General features: G+C 41.7%; 1 protein-coding gene across 5 annotated transcripts in view; it reads right to left on the reverse strand.

Annotated features, from left to right (window-relative positions):
* The window catches only part of asic1b (acid-sensing (proton-gated) ion channel 1b), a 187,139-nt gene that overhangs the window by 24,591 nt on the left and 147,858 nt on the right, over positions 1 to 14,690 (reverse strand). For 3 of the 5 annotated variants that reach the window (XM_044349749.1, XM_044349750.1, XM_044349752.1), the window contains 2 exons: positions 3,224 to 3,374; positions 177 to 304 (listed from right to left, as the gene is read on the reverse strand). In XM_044349749.1, the coding sequence (XP_044205684.1) occupies positions 177 to 304; positions 3,224 to 3,374 (279 nt within the window). Of the gene's footprint in view, positions 1 to 176; positions 305 to 3,223; positions 3,375 to 10,606; positions 11,455 to 14,690 lie in introns of those variants that run through there. The other 2 variants (XM_044349748.1, XM_044349751.1) reach the window with 2 other exon arrangements.

Below are 14,690 nucleotides of genomic sequence, written 5' to 3' on the forward strand. Positions count from 1 at the left end.
TAAGAAAGCTCGAGTCTGTCATTTTCATGTTTGCATCCTTTTGACAGTACAAGAGATTACTTCATTTACAAACATAATATCGCTTTGAAATTAGATTAAAAGGCTCATTAATTTACAGACTCCATGACAAAATGTGGATCCTGTATGTCATTTTTGTCATCCTTCCCAAGACGTACCCGTTGTTCCTGACAGGAGACAAAGGTCTGGAACCCCGGCGCCACTCCAAAGCCCAGCTGGTCTATGAACGGTGGCTCCTCCTGGGTGTGGATCTGAACTTTGATCCCTGCTTCAAATGATGTCTCGTCTGTTGACAAGAGGAGGCGAGGACATTTACAACAGGGACGATGATTCGTATGCACACATTGGCCTGCATGATGTAACAACAGTTAGGGCACAAATGCTTTCCAGTTTGAATATGTTTCAGCCAGTGAGTGAAAAACAAGCTGTAACCAAATTAACACATGAGAAATTAGAAACTAGCATTAACTTGAGTTGGGAAGAACCATTCTGAGGGAGTAATTGTTTATTTATTGGTTGGATTTATAGACTTTCATGAATGACACCCACACTATGGTCATTCAGGAGTTTAACAAAAGCTGGAGGAAGGAGTGGAAGGATAAAGGAGACGGACTTCCTAAGTAGGTTGATGACAATACATGTCCCGCAGGAATCTTATTTACTGCGAGGGGAAACCAGAGTGAATAGATAAATTAATAAATAAATGATGAAGAGGATAAAAGGAAAATCAATACAGCTGACAGCTTTCTTTGCTACAGCACTCTGCCGTATAGATTTTAAATGAAGCAGATAGGCCTCTTTGATACTGAGATCAGGGAACATCACAATGACATGGTGACTCAAACCTATACTTGTGCAAACATATTTCTATCAAATTTGCAGGGACATGCAACTGCTTATCGTGGCGATGGCAGGCTGGATTTTGTTGTGATTTTGTTTCTTTGAGCGAGGGCTCGGGGATAAAGTAGGATGTCTGTTTCCTGCTGCCTCTCTTCCCTGGTTGTCATTTGCTATCGCCTTCTAAGTATCAGGCTTTCACACTATTTTCAATTAAAGAGCTCAGAGATGCGGCTGGAATTCAGCGAGAGCTGCGACAAAGGGGCGACAGACTTTAACTGTTACACATTACTCTTCTGAAACTGAGTACAAAGCCGTTTTTCTGCTGGTGCCAACATTAGTGCTTGAGGCTCGGAGCAGCACATATACATAAGTAGTGCCCAAGCTCCTGCTCGCAAAAGCGCATGTCATATTTAAGTCATGGCCATCTGTCATCTTTATACAATTGGAATGATGATATTTGGGCTGAACTTTGAAACGAAATGAAAACTTGACCAAACCCGACACTGTACTGACACGTTCGGCTGCCTCAAGTAATTTAATTGCCTCTGCTTTGTTGTGAAATTATTCCAGGTATGTGACAATTACACAGAACATTTCTTAGCAGAATAGTCTACATAACCAGGAGACAAAGCTACAGGTTTTATCAGGAAAATCATATGCGTATCAATTAAAACTTCAGAGAATTCTAATACAATATTTTATCAAACTACATCATCACAGCTACCAACATCCATTTTCTTGGTTGACGCTTTTATTTTATCCGGCTGTGCTCTCTTCTTCTTGGGTGACTCAGTGGTTGCCATTATTGCCTCAGAGCATGAAAGATTTGAACCTGACCCGATCAGCTGGATACTTTCAGTGAGGAGTTTTCTATTCTGTTGCTTAACCAGAGATCAGTCTGCTGCTAACTGACATCTGAATTCAGAGGATATGATGTGTCATGTATGATTGTTATGGTTGCTTTGATGAGTTATGTATGACTGTGTGTCATATGCGTAATTGTATGTTTAATCTGTGTGTCAACCTCTTAAACTGAACTGCCTACGGACACAATATGAATTTCAGTTAAGCTGAAAATAAAGTTGTATCATATCGTATCGTATCGTAATGGCCAATATACAACATTTTAGCAATAATGACAGTGTGGTACACAACTTAAATTTAGACATCAGCATCTAATTTTGTTAATTTTTATGATTTTGTAATAGTTTCACCATAAGACAGGCTTTAAACATGTATTCCTGTGTGTTGCCACTTAAATAAGCTAGAAATTCTGAGCCAGTCTCTTCGACAGAAACAAAACATAACACATCTGTGGCGTAAACAAAATTAAAATAAAAAGTTACTCTGACAATAAATAAATACTATAAATAATCATGAAACAATACTAAAATCATTTTGCTAATAAAAAGTATGTGAATGTGTGTGTGTTGTAGTTACTGCTTCTTTAGGTTTCCACCACATTTCCTCTTCTAATCTTACATAGAGAGCATTAGATATTAATATTACTAAATCATTTAGACTTGGAGTAGACGCAGTTTATATTTAAACATTACAGTCAGATCACATCTTACTGCTTTGTGCTTCTTGTTCAATGATGATCGTGAGCACAATGTTTCTGTGACCATACTGAACTGTCTGTTTATATATTTTGCGGTTCCTGGTGCATATAAAATATTGAAACAAACACACAGCACCATATGCAGTCGCATTAAAAGCAGAGTTTCAGGGTCTCCTGGAACAGCACCAAGAAGACTGAACTGTGTTAATGGGGGGTCGGCCATGAATAGAAGAGCCTTTAGCCTCCATTGATTTCTGCTCTAGTTTGATGCATGTAGACTAGAAGCCAAATTGACAAGTGATGCAATTATCTTACAATGAAGTAAAATTTTCCTGATCAATATCCATTTGTCTTTACATAGATTAGTCGATGCACAGCAGGTGCATTTCAAATGATCAGATTGTGTATTTTCAAGATCATCACTTAAAATGAATGAGAAAGGACAAAACATTTCACTTCACATTTCAGCTGCGTAAATATGCTCCAGATGTCACCTTAGACTGTGAAAACAAAACTTATTTGGCCTAAAGTAGATCAAAAGGCTTCACAGTCAGTGTAATATACTGTAGTCAAGTCAGGCCTCTGTGTCAAGGATTAGAGGGGAATTCTTGTGATAGCTTTTTCCCCCTGAGATTTCTTAGAGCACTACACTGAAAATAACTGGCTACTTTGGTGTTTAATTGATTTAAAAAAAATCTTTTTAACTCAAGTCCTTGCTTAAGGGCAAACAAACATGGTTTTAGCTGAGGTCTTCAGAACTGGGAATGGGAAGCTGCATGTGATTAATGCTCTAGGTAAACTTACCAGTCTCTCCCCACACAGGCAAGTATTCATCCTGCTGGATATCCAGCATCAGCTCCAAGCCGTTGCCCATCCCACCCTTCATCGTCACCAGCAGGGGTCGTCCATCTTGGCCCGAATTGAAGGTGTAACATTTTCCGTAGCGTGTGAAGATCTGAAATACACAAAGAAACAATACAGGGATTTTAGAGATAACTAGCCACAACAGATGACACGAGAGCAAAGGAAAATATATCTGTAAATCTTAATTCTGGAAAAGTATCTCAGTTTCCAGCTGTACGCATTTAATCCTTAAGAAGTGGAGATAAAGGTAATGCCGAGCAGGGGATTGTTTCAAAAGCAGCTGGAAGGCACCTGACCTGTTTTTGTAATGCTGTCAGCCACAGACCTCAAAGTTCTTAGTGCTGAGATGCTGTTGACAAACTGAGCCTTCACCTCTCGCAGTGCTGCATGATGCAGTGTGTGCTTGAGTGAATATGACACGGGTTTTATTTCAGAATGGGGCATCCTTCACCTGAGATATTTCACACAACAACAACTGCTGGCAGATGTAGACTGTTAACGTTTTAGAGACTGTGATGATTTATGTTTCGATCATCGATTCGTTGATCATTTCAGTAATTTTTCAGGCAAAAGTGCCAAACATTCACTTGTTCCAGCCTCTCAGATGTGAGTTATTTGCTGCTTTTCTTTGTCATATTGACAAAGAATAGCATGGGGTTTTGGATGGTTAAAACATGCAATTTTGAGTGCATAACCTTGGGTGCTGGGGAATTATAATGAAAATCTTTTACTATTTTGCAATATTTTTTTATACCAAACTACAAATCACAAAATTCACAAGATTAAAGTTTAATCTTTAGTTGCAGCCCTAATCATCATCAAACCTTGCGCTGCTAATTCAAGATTAATTTGCCGATTATTTTCTTGATAAATCCTTTGGTCTATAACAATGTCCTATTTCCAAAAGCCCAAGTTGACACATTAAAACATCTTGTTTTGTCCAACCGACAGTCCAAAACTCAAAGATATTGACTTTAATAAAACAGAAAACCAGTAAATAATTTACATTTGCGATTCAGCTCTAGTCCAATCATCATCAAGCTTGCTCTTTTTTACTCCCAACCTGTTTCAAAGCATCTTGAAAAAAGAAAACCTGATCAAACAAGCTCAACATCCTCCAGTTCCACTTTTATCTCTATGAGACACACCTGCGGATGCAACTTGTAGTTCAAAGAACACTGTTCAGTCTTGTTAAGACCTAAGTGTGCTGTCTTATTAGATGATCAAGCATATACTGTACAACAGTCTCTGCCGGAGAGCTACTATAGAGTGCAGCAGGGAACTGTGACCTATTGGCAAAGGCATGATTGCCAGTGAAGTAATGGATGCATAATCGAATCTTAGACATTAGGTAATGGAAAGACGTGGTCAGGATCCAAAATAAAATGTTCCTCTACTTTGTTGTCAAGTCACTTGATTGCAAACCCTGTATCAAAGCAACCTCCCACAAAATTAACTTTCATTATTAACCTTCAACATTTTGACATTCATGTAAGGAAATGGTAAAAATGAAGTAGAGGAGGGTTCGTATATAGATGAAATGACAACAGGAGCAGAAAAATAATAACTGAAAAAAAGTCTCTTCCTTATTGTTCTCCACCTTTTGTCCACATACTGTACTCACAACATACAATGGAGATAAGGCTTCATTGTAAGATGGATAGATACAAAGAGCTACATCACAACACAGTCAGACAGTTTGTACAAAAGGTGTATTTCTGCTGAGACCGAGCTAAACGTTGAAGTTTTATTTCTTGTGAATGTACTGCGAGGACCTTGGGAAAACATGACGAGGCATTTATTACTTGGGTGACTTATGAATCAGACATTAACGTTTCATGAGAAATTACTCAAATGTCACAAACACCAGAATCGCGGAGCAAAAAAAAAAAAAAAAACCCCCAAAAAAAAGATTGCAGCCGTGTCTCACAAAGGAACAGTTAGTATAATATGATTCCTGTTCAGTGAAGTGTACAGAAAAGAATGGGGTGCGAATCACAATGGATTGCCACCCAGGGTGCGGTTATATTGGAGCTTATGAGACACAAAGCGGTGAAATGTAATAAAAAGCCTTCTGAGTCGGACACAATATGAGATGTGACCTTTCAAGTGCATAAGTGGCAAAACTGAGTCAAAAGCAGTCCCTGCAACGCCCGCTTATGTGCACTGACTCTTGAGCAGGATACAAACATCAATAAAGGGTCCCTGAAATCCATGTAAGTCCTGGAGTCGCCTCTCACCATAATCAGATCACTGTTCATCGTTACTCTGGTGGAATATAGGGCAAGGAAATCTTATGATATCACGGCGCCAACCTGCATCAGCCGCACAAAATATCTTACAATAACAAAGGACGAAATCTGCACACACACACACAAAAAAAGGTTTTGGCTTTTATTCTCCGCCAGCCTTTTTAATCACAGATTTTGCCCCCATGAGCACCTTCGACAGCCAAACAAGCCACCCCTTACTTAAAAACCATCTGTTATGACAATTTATTTGCAAGGTTATGTCCAATAGAATTCACCAAGACTGTTTTTTTTTTTTTTAAGGAAAAGGCTGTGCTGCTCACACTGAAAAGAGAAAAGCAGTTGGCAGATATGCTTCAAGAAAACAGTGATAAGATTGCTTGTGATTACGTAGAAGCGTGCGTGTCTGTTTCTCAGCGTGCACGCGCCCGAGCACGCATAGACATTAGTAAAAGAATATGAATGACCATGTTTGTGTGTACAGTATTAGAGTGCATGTGTAAAGCCACCTGTGCTTTGCCATCTGCGTACGTGTTGATAGTGTAGTGATTGAGTCCGGGAGGCCTGTAGTCAGAGTTGCTGTGGTAACCAGGAGATTGCGCTCGCTGCACTGAGTGAAGAGCAGCAGCAGTGGGTGCCACTGGTGACCTTGGGGAGTCAGGATCTTCATTGTGCTCTCAAGCTTTGAGGTTTGCGCATCCTCTCAACATGCCTCTTCCTTTCTGCCTATCGAAAAGGCCCGTGTGTCTTATTCAGTGTTTGTGAAATGTCAAACTGAGGGGTTGAATTTTAAATTCTCACATGTACAACCAACTTATCAATTAGGAGCTGTACGCTATTTTGGAAAACCACAACCGTTTACCTGATTCAGAAACCAGACCGTTGCAAAAAGGAAGCCTCTAAATTAGGCCTAATTAATTTTACATTAGGTAGAGCCATCAGCATTAAATGGTTCTACACAGTGATGGTAAACATGTAAAACTTGTTGTTCACCTTATTGGTCCAGTGTATTTAGCATTAAGGGAGAGCAAATATTTGTTGTGCCTAAGCAGCTTTTCCTGAGGAGGTAAATCTGGCATCGCTTTTGTTTTGTACATTGCTCCATACTAAACCCTATACATTGCCTTTAAAATGAGAATTGTGTTGTCTTCTTAACCTGTAAACACAAAATAAATATTTAAATCAACCCCACCTATGAGAAAAACATCGAGAGAGACGTCGCCCTCCTTCGTTCTCACAGGGTGTAGAAATGTCACTGTCTCTCTCTTCGATAAATAATTCACAGACAGACAGCCTGAGACTGTTGAGATGGCCCTCGGCTATCCTTCACATGACAGTGTGACAAGGATGCACAAGCTGTTCCCTAAAGTTGCCAGGGAACCACTTTCCCTCCTCTTCATTGATTTCAAGATCAGTGCTCAGCGCAAAAGGTGCAATGTGTTATGACAGTTACAAAAACAAACACATATGAAAGATTGTCTGGGTGCTACTTGGCACTGGATCAACTCAGCTAAAAATAGGATTTGCTGTGTTATACTGTATGTCTATATGGAATAGAACAACTTATTAGTGATGTATGAAGTGTTATAATTTCTCTGTCCATATTTCTGTCAGTGGAAAAGAAACACCTTACAATATAATACAAGACAACTCAACACCACAAAATAAGAATATATCACAGATTTGAATCAATATTTCTTACACAGCACTCAAAATTAAGCTTCACAAATGCTGAGGTTCAGTGCTTAAACTGGGAAACAACAGTTGCAAAACAATCTCACATCAAGGTCCGTTTTGGAGCTTTCAACTATATCACATGGTCCTCAATGGCAGATGAGAATCCACAACAGCTACTAAAATTAAATGGACTTTGAGGTGAGACTGTTTCTGTCAATTGCTGTTTCCAACGCCAAGATTGAACTCAGAACCTCAACTTTAATTAATTGTACAGTTACAGCTACAGTTGTGCTGCGATTGAGCAAACTCAGTCTTCTGATGAGAACCCTGTTAAACGGTCGACAGCTCCAGAAAAACTTCCAAATGGATCTCAAGGTGGGATTGTTTGTTTAATTTCACTATTGTGTTTATCACAGGGCACTATACTAACTTGTGCACATGTTGCAAGTGCAAGTGTGAGTAAGAGCAAGTGTGTGTTAAATGTGTAGGTAGAGAGCTGAAAGCATTGTGGGAATATAGAGAGTTATTCCATTCAAGAAAAGTCGTAGGAGTCACTTCTGTTAAATAAAATGCTCATGGTTGCCCTGCTTAATGTATGAATTATGTTACTGGTGGATAACACAGTTTGGGTTGATTTTTGCCCTTAAGATAGTTAAAGCTACACTGATCGATATTTTTATATGAACACTTGTTCAAATCACAATGTGCAATGACAAAAGTGTTGCTTGTAGTGATAAACCCGCAGAGAATTATCGCCAATCTCTGCAGTTCCCCTCAGCTCTACAGAACATTTTAGCATCTGTCAGGTCTTGTTTTCGTCTGCAGCTTCACTGTTTTGATCCATTCTCCAGAGCTTAGTTTTCAAATGCAGTAGGCAGCTGTTTGCAGTGAAAAAGCTCTGTTAAACCCACACTACCTGCCCGGCACCAAATAAAAGACAAACAAAGTTAGCGGCTAGCTGGCGGACACAGTGGAGTAGCAACTTTAAGAGTCTGACATTTCTCTCTGGAGTTGTTGGAGACTAAAACAGAGCTAAAAGGAAAGTGAATATTGGACTTACAGGCATCAGGTGGTCAGATACACTATTTCAAATGAATGCTAATGTTGCTCCCTGCCTGATGCCTCCCATAACAACTTTATTATAGCGATTCCCTATGGCAATTAATTAATACAGGTTTAAGCAACGCTGCAAATCTGCAAGTCCTAAGGAAGCTGTTGCTCTTTGATTCTGATTAAGTAACCAAGTAACACTTTATATTCATCGTTAATGTTTTAAATGTTTTGAAACTTCACCTGCTATTACACATTGCTATAGCCATTGTGTACAGATCGAACAAGGCTTTGTGATGATAAAGACCAAAAAACAAATACACATTGAACCCACAAATCCAAAGTCATAATCAGTAGCTGATGTTTTAACAAGGCTTAAGAGTTTTAGGATGGATTTATCCACAAATCCACACATGCAAAAAAATCACGCATTGAAATGAATACCCAGACAGGCAATATAGAGACAAAATACATATCCCGTTAGACTTCCCAGTAGGATCTTAGAAAAGTGGGTGAAAAGCTGTCAGTCAATAGGGTGCACAGGAGGGGCAGAGGCTGACTGCTTGTTCTTGGATGGATTTCGTAACTAAAATCAATGTCTGAGACCTGCGAGTGAGGAGAGGCCTCCCTGATGAGAATTAAGCGTGTGTGTTGTTAAGCACGGATGGAGAAGAATGGGGCGGCTGCATAGAGGGAAGGACAGATTGATGAGGCCACTGGACCAAATTTAAAGAGTTTCAAGAGAGATCCAACAACATTGGGGGTTCCTGCACAAAAGTCAATACATCCTGAAACCAATTGTTTGTAGACAGACTCTCACCTTCCTCTTCCACACCTCACTTCTCGAGTGTGACTGACTCTATCGGTCTGACTCATGCCGACAGCTCGTCTTGCCCGCCCCGAGGCCACGCAGGGGCATCATCGATTATCTATGCACTAGCACATATCCTCAAAACTCAGACCTCGGCATTATGTTTATCTCTGAAATAGGTTGCTGTTGCTTGGTCACCCTTCAAAATACTCTGCACAACATGAAGCATTCCCAAGGATGTTGGTAGGAAGAAATGTGTTTGACTGTGATAACTTGTTTTGTGGTTCCAGATGCGCTGCATTTCAATTTGTGAAGAAAAAAACAAAACAAACAAACAAAAAAGAATCAGTTTGATCCATTATTTGGGCTAGGGTTTGATGACACGGAGAGTGAGGGCTGCCATGGAGGCAAGGAGCTTCAAATGATAAATTTCACTCAGAACATATAATAACCTTCAGTCATGCCTGCTCCAAACAACAAAAAAACATATTTCCAAATTCAAACAGTGCTTAATACACCAGAAGAAAATCCACCTAACTGAAAACAAATTTGGGTAATGAGGTGGGAGAGAAAGGAACACTGGCTTTCACATTGTTTTGCATGCGATGATGGAGTGCAATCAATGGGGCTGCAGTTTACCAATGAAGCCAAAGCTAACTGCTCTCCATCACAGCGTCTGGGAGTGTTATAAAGCATTGCTAAATGAATCAAAAGTCTTCATTAGGGGCAGATTGGTCTCTCATGAGCACAGGATTGTACACACATTGATCCAGCAGTGATGGACGACAGAGGAGGGCCCCATTCGGGCCATATGGTGGATGCAGAAGGCGGCTGGGTTTTGCAATGATCTCCAGTGAAATGATTCAACTTTTGATATTGGTTGGGGTGGAATTTACAATCATAATATCCCACAGCATCTATATCTGTGGGTGAAATAGTGAGACAATAAAGAGCGAGGTGTAAATGAGTATGTGAATAAATAAAGAACAGATGCTGCTGAAAGACAATGCCATCATATAATGAACTCTGAAATTAAACAAACATCACACCCACACTTTTAAGTGTTTTCAAGTCAGTTTAGGAACACTGTGGGAATATTACAGCAATATTAAGGAGATATATTATGAGTTGAAATCCAATTATGTAAGATAGATCGCGATAAACTCGCTATGGAGCGCAACACAGCATATAAATCCATATAGAAATATTATAGTGGCATTTAATGGCGAGCTTCAGAGGCAGACGGAGAGTTAATTGAACTACTGAGGCGCATTACCAAGCAACAGTGCAGAGGAATGCGCATTGTGCACAACCTGGTGATTGCATGAGTACAAAGTAAATTAATTACGTAGCCAGTTGATGTCTATCACTGCGACGCATAACAGATACTGACAGGCAATTACTAACAGTTCACCTTTTGACTCGGACCAATAATTGAAAAATCTGTATCCACCTCTTAAGGCTGCATCAACCTGTTGGGAGGGGGTGGTGGCAGGGGAGTTAAAACAAAGAATTCAACTTTGGCAACACACTCACGGTGCTGAAATTGCGCGGCCCGCAGAGCTCTCCTTGGTACCGACAGTACAACAGCATCTCCTCCAGCTGGTGTCCCAACCGATCCAGCAGCTGCCTCATGGACGGCTGGGACTCTCGTGGAGGAGGGAGAAAGTGGTTGAAGTCCAAAATCCGAGAAAGCGGGGACCAGGGCGGCTCGTTCTCCGCGCTCCCGCCGCCGTCGCCCCGCAGAGGTGTGAGCGCCTCTCTTGCAGCTGGAGAGACCTGCCAGTTCCTCCCCAAAAGTCCCAGCCACCTCCCAGCGCTGAATATGTCCGTCTTCTTCATGCGCCGCGGCAGAAGGAGGTTTTGGTTACATATGGTGACGGCTGGGAAAACGAGTCGTTTGGCGTACACCATGTGCGCCTTGGTGTACACAGGCGAGGAGAGAAGGTACCGGACACGGTTGGAGGACCAGGTGAAAAGCAGAGCCAAAGCTGCCAGGAAAGCCAGCAGCCACGCAACTCTTCGCGGGTAGGAGCCGCTGAGAAAGATGTGCCTCAAGCCGTGCAAGGTGGTGTGTTTCAAGAAGAGCTTTCCAGCTTCGGCGAGGGAGCCCGGTCTCGGTTTCGATCCAGATGAGTCGCATTGGCACATTTTGAAGGAACACCAGTGCGCGCTCTCAACATCGGTCCCGGTGTGGTCACAGTGACTGAGCCTAAACTCGCCTATGCGCTCTCAGATGGCTGCTGTTTGTCAGACACTTTGGAGAGAGAGAGAGAGAGAGAGTGTGTGTGTGTGTGTGTGTGTGTGTGTGTGAGGCGCACGGCACGCAGCTCTGCTCGGTCCTCAGGCACTGAGCAGCAGCTTGTGGTGGTGATGGGGGAGTATTTTGTCAGTCGCACAGCGCTCCCTGATCTTGTCCGGGAGGGGGGAGATGCGAAGTTATTCAGAATGATTTCGTGCGCTACTGTGCAGCAACAGGAGTCCAAGGGATGATTTCATAAAAATTACAAGCAGTTAGTCTCTGAAAATCTGAAGAAATGCCAGTCACATAGTCTTATTGTAATTACACGCTCCTTCTGTCTGCCTCCCTATCTTGATTCTTACTTTTCCATCTCCGCCTCTCCCTCCACCCATACATTTTCTCTGTTGAACACACATACACACACACACACACACACACACACACACTCCCACTCTATTCTTCCATTCTTCACAATATCCTCAGCACTGTTTGCTGAATGAAATCATTGCCCTCAGTAGCTACAGACCATTTGTCTTCCTTTTCAAGCCCGTCACACACACACACACACACACACACACACCTATGGTCACACACATAAACACACACACACACACACATACACACACACACACACACACACACACACAACACACAACACCACACGCATGCACCGTAATCCCTCCTGGCTCACAACTTGCATTCTTCCTCAAAATTGAACACTGCATTATAGAAGGTAATGCTGCAGAGACTGTAGTCTCTTTCATTATAGTTTCACCAGCTGAATTTTAAACATTGCAGACCCACAGACAGAGTAAAAGCTTTCACTGGTTGCTCAACATTTTGGTGACACTCAGGTGAACGCAAACTGTTTGACATTCCAGACTGTCAATTCTCTGATGTGCTTCGGTGAAAGATGTGAAATGTTAGTGGGGGGAAAACAAAAAGGTCAAGATGCTGCTGGTGAATTAATGCAAATCGTGTAACACGTTTTTAAAGCATCCCCCCGAAGTCCTGAGGTAGCCTAACTTAGATTTAATGGGTTTTTTGACCCTGTGGTGCTCCAGTTTGGCTCTGATGAAGGAAGTCTGTTTCAGGCAGGCGACAAAAGCTTGAATGCACCATTGAGGAAGCGTTTTGCGAGTGCCATCTCTCTCTCAGGGGGGTGTTGGTTAAGTGGTGCTTCATGCTTGGTTGGTCATCATCACACAGTGTTCCAATCCAGAGTAAAAGCTGGACACCATGCAGGCCTGATTCTCACTCTCTGCTCCTACTTTTGAGCACACAATGTGTGCCCAGAAGTGTGTGAATGTGTTATCTATTAGCTTACTGCATGACAGAAGGAAAAGAGGTGAGAAGGAAATGATGTGAAAGAGAGGAGAGAGAGGGCATGAATGAGGTGTACTTAGTGAATCAATTTTTCATGTCCTGCCTTTCTCTCCCTGAAAGGATAATTCAGGTTCCTTGCAACTTGGGTAATGGCTGAAATCTGGGAACATGGCTTGATCATGACAAAGAAAAAAGACAAGGTGATAGAACAGTCAGGCAGGTTGGAAACAAGCCGACAGTTTAACCAGATTTTCTTAACCACCTTATTTATGAGTATAAGCAAAACTGAGCTTATCCAAATGTTGGTGATAGTTCTTCAATTTACAATGAAAACTCTGTGTACGATAATGCAAATACAGCAGGTCAAAGTTAAATGTGGATGTCTGTTAAGAAGGGATTGTAAACTGCGATTGACGTTTCCAATGGATAGTTTGGGTGATCATTTTGCAGTTCGCTTTTGTCTTCTCTTTCAAATAAGTTTGGTTAACCTGGAGGTAGCCTGGATTACTAACTGTGCAAAGAGGACAACTGGCCTCAGGGTTACTGTGGGTCTGCTAATTTACTGTAATTAAAGCTTTGTTTAGGAAAATACACTCCACTAAGTATAATATGAACTGACATGATACGGACCATAATGAGGGTGGTTTCTGTTGCATATTCCTAAAATAATTTGTAATTATTACCACACTTTATAACCAGGACAAGGTAATGTTCCAGCATAGAAAAACTGGACACATTACACAGGGTGGGATGAATAAAAGAATTTATTATGGCTTATCGGGTGTGTTAAAAACGTATATGATCGTCTGACCACTTGTGTTTCTTTCCCTGTCAGATGTCTTTTTAGTCATGTTCCAGTCCAAATCTTAGCAATTAACTCAGTGAATACAGTGTTATTATATTCAATAGCAAGGCCGAAATAATAAAATTAAGACAAAGATACAAGAAAAAAAACCTCTACAAGAGTGCTAGAGTCCTAACTAAGACTAAAAAGGCTAAGCATATTACACCAGTTCACTACGCTGGTTGCCAGTGTGTCAAAGAATTAACTGTAAAGTATTACTGCTTGTCGATAAACCTCTGAATGGTTCAGGTCCTAAATCTCAGATCTTCTCATCTCTTGGGTCAGTTAGGGAAAGATTGTGGGGGAAAAAAAGCTCTTGGTTTGTCACACCCTGCCTGGACTTTGTGTGTTTTTTGGTCTTTTTGTGTTTTTGTGTTCTTTGGGGTTTCCTGGTTTGCACTTCTGTTTAGTCCTTCTGGTCATGTGGGTTTTCTTGTTGTATTTGGGTGGTGGGTTTGTACTGCTTTTTGTTGTTTGGCCTGGCGTGTTGTGTACTTGGGTTTGGTTTTGTTGCTGTATTTCCCTTGTGCGTTCATGTGCTCCTCCTCACCTGCCCTGCTTCACCCTCATTAGCCCTGCTCTGCTCTGTGTCTTCCCCACACCTGCCCTGTATCACCCTCGTCAGCCCTGCCCTGCTTCCTGTGTTTCCCTCAGCCAATCACTCCCAGCCTGCCCTTGTGTCTCGTCACTTGTTCCCCATTCCCTGATTAGTTTAGTCTGTATTTAAGGTCTGGTTTCTGGTCTGGAGTCTTTGTTGGATCATTTGTTTTGTTCAGCTTGTCCTGTCCTGTCCTGTCCTGTCCTGTCCTGTCCTGTCCTGTCCTGTCCTGTCCTGTCCTGTCCTGTCTTGTCTTAACCACCTCCAGATTAAAGGTTTTCGTCTACCCTGCAATCTCTGCCTGCTGGTCTCTGCGATTGCGTCCATTCCTGCTACTCAACCTGACATGGTTAAGGTTAGGCGAACATTAATTGCAGACGTGCTACATCCATCAACCCGATCCCTACATCCTTAATGTTCCACCTGGCTACATGATGGGAACACCACCTTCTGCACCAGTGTAATTCCTATGGATACTGGGCTGCTTTTTTGTTTGGTCTATATGTCATCCACCCACAGTCTACATGAAAGCAGAGTGAAGCACTTCTAGGATCAGAATCTGACATCAGGCAACCACCAGCAGTTTAACCTCTCCACCATGTTTCTGGAT

Source organism: Thunnus albacares, chromosome 4, assembly GCF_914725855.1.
Source record: "Thunnus albacares chromosome 4, fThuAlb1.1, whole genome shotgun sequence".
NCBI classification, from domain to species: domain Eukaryota; kingdom Metazoa; phylum Chordata; class Actinopteri; order Scombriformes; family Scombridae; genus Thunnus; species Thunnus albacares.